Below are 705 nucleotides of genomic sequence, written 5' to 3' on the forward strand. Positions count from 1 at the left end.
AGATAGCAGGTAACCCAGAAAGAATTTGTCGCTGTGGTTCGAGAAACTGTTTTAGCAATTTTATTTCGGGGTATTTTCCTTTCTTCTCTTGCTTCAAAGTCCATTGAATTGTAGAAGTACTATTATGTACTAATTATCAGTTTTGGTTTTAAAGTTTTAAAAACTGCTGCCAGATCTTTCTTCTGGGTGCTTCCTAATTCTAGATAACAGGAGAACTTTTCTCTATGCACTTTTTTCAAACTGTTCCTTATTTTATAGACTGCAATCATATTTCTTCTTCTGCCTAACATCTCAGCCCAGCTGAAGAGACCTAAGCCTTTCCATCCTCCTTTGTCTTTGTTACCATTACTTGAACATCATTCCACTGCTTTAAGCAGAGCATCAAAGGAGTTAAGAAAAGAAGATACGGTTTCTTATTTTGAGTTTGTCCTGCCAAATTTCAATAGATTATAGCCAAGTCTAGATTATTTTTCTCTCTACAAATGGTTAGCTGCCTTCTAAATTTTCTGTTTTCTTGGTTTTGGGGGTGGGTTTCTTCAGACATTACCAGGATTCAGATGCATCTATGACCCTTTCCGATGCTGAGATTTACAAACATAAGAAAAAGAAGAAAAAGAAGAAAAAGCATGCAAAGAGATCTGAGGGCTTCTTTGAACATGCAGATCCTCATGCTCAGAAGCAGGGTAGCTCTGAGGTGAACAGGAC

At 37.3% G+C, this 705-nt stretch overlaps 1 protein-coding gene across 1 annotated transcript in view; it reads left to right on the forward strand.

The window, feature by feature from the left end:
- Positions 1–287, forward strand: part of USP42 (ubiquitin specific peptidase 42) — a 13,870-nt gene extending 13,583 nt beyond the window's left edge. The window contains exon 16 of the mRNA XM_019542102.1: positions 259–287. Within this exon, the coding sequence (XP_019397647.1) occupies positions 259–287 (29 nt within the window). The remainder of the gene's footprint in view (positions 1–258) is intronic.
- Positions 288–705: the final 418 nt, after the last annotated feature.

This window comes from Crocodylus porosus, unplaced genomic scaffold (assembly GCF_001723895.1).
Source record: "Crocodylus porosus isolate Cpor-Errol unplaced genomic scaffold, CroPor_comp1, whole genome shotgun sequence".
NCBI classification, from domain to species: Eukaryota; Metazoa; Chordata; order Crocodylia; family Crocodylidae; genus Crocodylus; species Crocodylus porosus.